The sequence below is a fragment of the Triticum urartu genome, unplaced genomic scaffold (assembly GCF_003073215.2).
Source record: "Triticum urartu cultivar G1812 unplaced genomic scaffold, Tu2.1 TuUngrouped_contig_6347, whole genome shotgun sequence".
NCBI classification, from domain to species: domain Eukaryota; kingdom Viridiplantae; phylum Streptophyta; class Magnoliopsida; order Poales; family Poaceae; genus Triticum; species Triticum urartu.
Window position 1 is genome coordinate 6,343 of NW_024117103.1, and position 3,489 is coordinate 9,831.

At 44.3% G+C, this 3,489-nt stretch overlaps 1 protein-coding gene across 1 annotated transcript; it reads right to left on the bottom strand.

The window, feature by feature from the left end:
• Positions 1–2,849, bottom strand: LOC125530480. Its single transcript, XM_048694874.1, has 6 exons — positions 2,812–2,849; positions 2,014–2,109; positions 1,517–1,603; positions 593–863; positions 275–479; positions 1–122 (listed from the first exon to the last, which is right to left on the bottom strand). The coding sequence occupies exons 1-6, from the start codon at positions 2,847–2,849 to the stop codon at positions 1–3; spliced, it is 819 nt and encodes a 272-aa protein (XP_048550831.1).
• Positions 2,850–3,489: the final 640 nt, after the last annotated feature.

The following is a 3,489-nucleotide window of genomic DNA, read 5'->3' on the forward strand; positions in this document are numbered from 1 at the left end:
CTAGTCGCTGTCGCTATCGCCATCCGAATCAGGATAGTCAATACAAGTACTACTACCGCCGCCATATGCTTGGCTGCTTGGGTGAACAACAGGCTGGTAGTTTTCGCATCCATAGCAGCGCCCTGCGGCATAGATAGAAAAAACAAAGAGTTAGACTAATATCAATATGAGATTGCAACAGCACAACTGGCTGAACCTGATGCAAACCTCACGAACAATAAGAAAACAGGCCAAGAATCAGGAGGAGCAACTGTCAAGAAAACCAACAAGGTACCTGCATCATTTTCTCCAACTATACAGCACATAATCACATCATTCTCACTCCGAAAATAGAGGTCGACTTCAGAGAAGAATAGCTTGGTACTGTCGGCATCAGCATTCTGCTGGTCCTCAGGCTGCTTAGCTGTGAAGTTATAATGGGCGCCGCCCCCTCCAAACTCGTAAAATATGGATATCACTTTTACCTCCACCAGCTCATACTGAAAAAACAAAATGGAAAGACATGTTTAAAATGGATAATCAGGCTGAAAAGTCATCCCGATTGTCACAACCTCACATACACGGAGATTAGAGAGAAGAGAGAGAGGTAGACCTTGGTGTTGTTCGCTCTGTTGTATTTACGCAGGGCCACCTCCGCGTGGTAGCGCGCATCCTTTTGTTTGGCCGCGACTCTTCTTTCGCGCAGCGCGTTCCTCACCTCCGGAGGTTTCCTCTTTCGCATTACAGGTGGAATTCCGATGGAAGCGATGTCAAAGTCACCCGTCCATTTGGGTGGGGGCAGAGGCCGAAACCTCCAAGCATGTTCCTCCATGTTGATACCTTCAGGAGTGCTCCTCTCCTTGGACATCCAACCAGCTTGGCTCCTGATTTATTATTGTGAACTGATTGTTATGCCAAAAAACAAAAATACATCACATGTACCATGCCTTAACGTGAGAAATATTAAGTTATCACTTACCCAGCTGCTTTTCTTTCATGATGAAGGTGCATGCAAAGTTCTTGAAACATGATTGAAAAACCCATTGAGTTTGTTCAGAATTAAATTTGACAGATTTACCCATTTGTCTGCAGAGCTAAGCCAGTGTAGGCTTTGACACTACTTATATTCGCTACAAGTATTACACTCGCTTCGCTACACTCTTCTCTTATGCTTCGCGCTTCTTTCTTTTATGATGAAGGGTTGAACTACATGACATAACATAATGAGAGCAAAGCATGATATTGTGATATTAATTTTATTGAACGGATTGCTGAGTGTTTCAGCACAGTTCTAAGCCCATCAGCGATGAAGCTTGCAGTGTAGAATGTTAACGGGAGGAATTGTCTTAACCATTTACCTGGGAAAACAGTTTGGAATATTTTAAAAAAAGGACGACAATAATAGTAGGAACCAGAGGATTTGGGTTATCGATCTTGCAATGACATCTCAGAATGCCAAATGAAGATGCACAATGATGTTGAACAGAGAGCAATCCAACAATTTAAGTAAGAGGTTAGGAGCGTTCAACTTGCATACCTCCCTTTTGAAGAGGCGCCTGAGATGGCAACTTGATGGTGGTGTTGCTTTGTCTCCTGTGCCTTGGCATTCAAATTCTGTTTAAACCTGAACCAGAACATATGACTTAAATAGAATTAATTAAAGTAAAAGGAAACTAAGTTGTCGAGGTAATCTACCTATTATTATTATTATTATTATTATCATTATTATTATTATTCCAATTTTAGTAAATTTCAGAACCAGAAAATATTTTTGGAACTGATAGCATTGCTGCGCTTTTCAGTACAATTCTTAGCCGATGCAGCGTAGAATGTTTTTTTAAAGAACGAAATTCAGCTAACCATATGGGAACAGGGGGAATTATGCAACCCATTTTCCAGAAAAAAAACAGTTTGGAATATTAACCAAAATGGACAACTTAACAAAGGGATTCAGAGTATTACCCAATGGCCATGTACAGTGGTGTTGAACAGAGCAAACCAGAAAAAAAAAACTGAAGATGTTAGGATTTTTACCTTGCATATCTCCCCTTTGAAGCAGCATGTGAAACTGTAACTTGGTGTTGCTTTGGCTCCTCCTCTGGGAAGACAGGCAGCAAACCCCCCTTATACCTTGAACCATAACATATGATTTACTCAGAATCACAGTAAAATGAAGCAGAGTCGTCAACAAAATATATTAACATTCTAATTTCAGCAACTTCCATAATCGTAATAATTTGTTCTCGCCTTATCTAGTTTAGCAAGATTCAGAACCATAAGAACTTCTTCTCAGATACATTTATACTTCCAGTAAACTTTTAGGACCATAAGAATTTGTTTTCAGATTTTACCAACTTTTAGAACCACAAGATTCTCACCAAATTCGGAGTACATATATAATTTAGAACCACAAGAATTTCGAATTTCAGTGCTAAGAATTTGTTGTTGGATAAGCTTCCAATCTCAGCACATTTTGGAACGGAAATAATCTGTTGTTCGAAACAGACATACATAGTGGCCTAGGGGAGGCAGAATTACAGCAAACCGAACAGAATTACAGCAAATTCATATACTCCTTCATAAAGAAATAGTGATCTAAACGCTTTTATATTCCTTTACAGCGGGAGTATATATCAGCACAGCTACACAGGCAGCGGGCCGAGGGGAGGAGCCGAGGCGACTGGCCGGTTAGCTGCTAGCTAGGGCTCTGCTGCAGGATGCGAACCTCCCTCGCCCGCCTTGCCAGGACCCGCGGCTGCGTGCTCGTCCAGATATAGCTACTACGCATACGACGGCACGTAAGAAATAAATTTGCACGAGTAGAAAACTTACGAGTCCTCCTCCTGGTCAGTAGGGCCCTGATCCGCCATGGCCGGCTGCATGGTTTGATCTGCAGTTTCTAATCCGCGCGCGCGAAGGGGTGAGGTTGCAGCGCGTCGTCTGCTGGGTTCGTATATGATTTCAGATTTGTAGGACCGCTCGCTCTTATTTATACCATCGCCATGGTTTGAGTTTGACCAAGAGAGGGAGACGGACGGCCAACGCGTTTCCGACTTCCGATTGGTGCTGTCTACGGTTTGGCCTTCCTAATGTTCTGCGGATTTTTATTCCAAGGAAAGAAACGCAAAGATCGGGTACAACTTCTAACTCCGCTATTATTCGTGGTAGATGGCAGCTGCTAGGCGTCACCCGGATGCATCTAGCAAATAATACATCCGCCTCATCATCCGTTGGATGCATACAAAATCGCAGCCATCCGTTTATGTTTCCACGCCGACGACTCAGTCTTCGTCTTCCAGATCGGAGCATCGGCCTCCACATGCAGTCCGAACAGCGCGATAGCGCCCCCAGCAGCACCGGATCGGAGCTCCGTCGGAGCACCACCGGAGTGTCGCCGCACGGTTGGCATCATCGGCCTCGCAGCACACGTCGCCGGTTATCGCAGCACCGCCTCGCAGCATCGGATTTGCCCGAGCCGCCGTCGCACATCGCCGGAGGGCGCCGAGACGC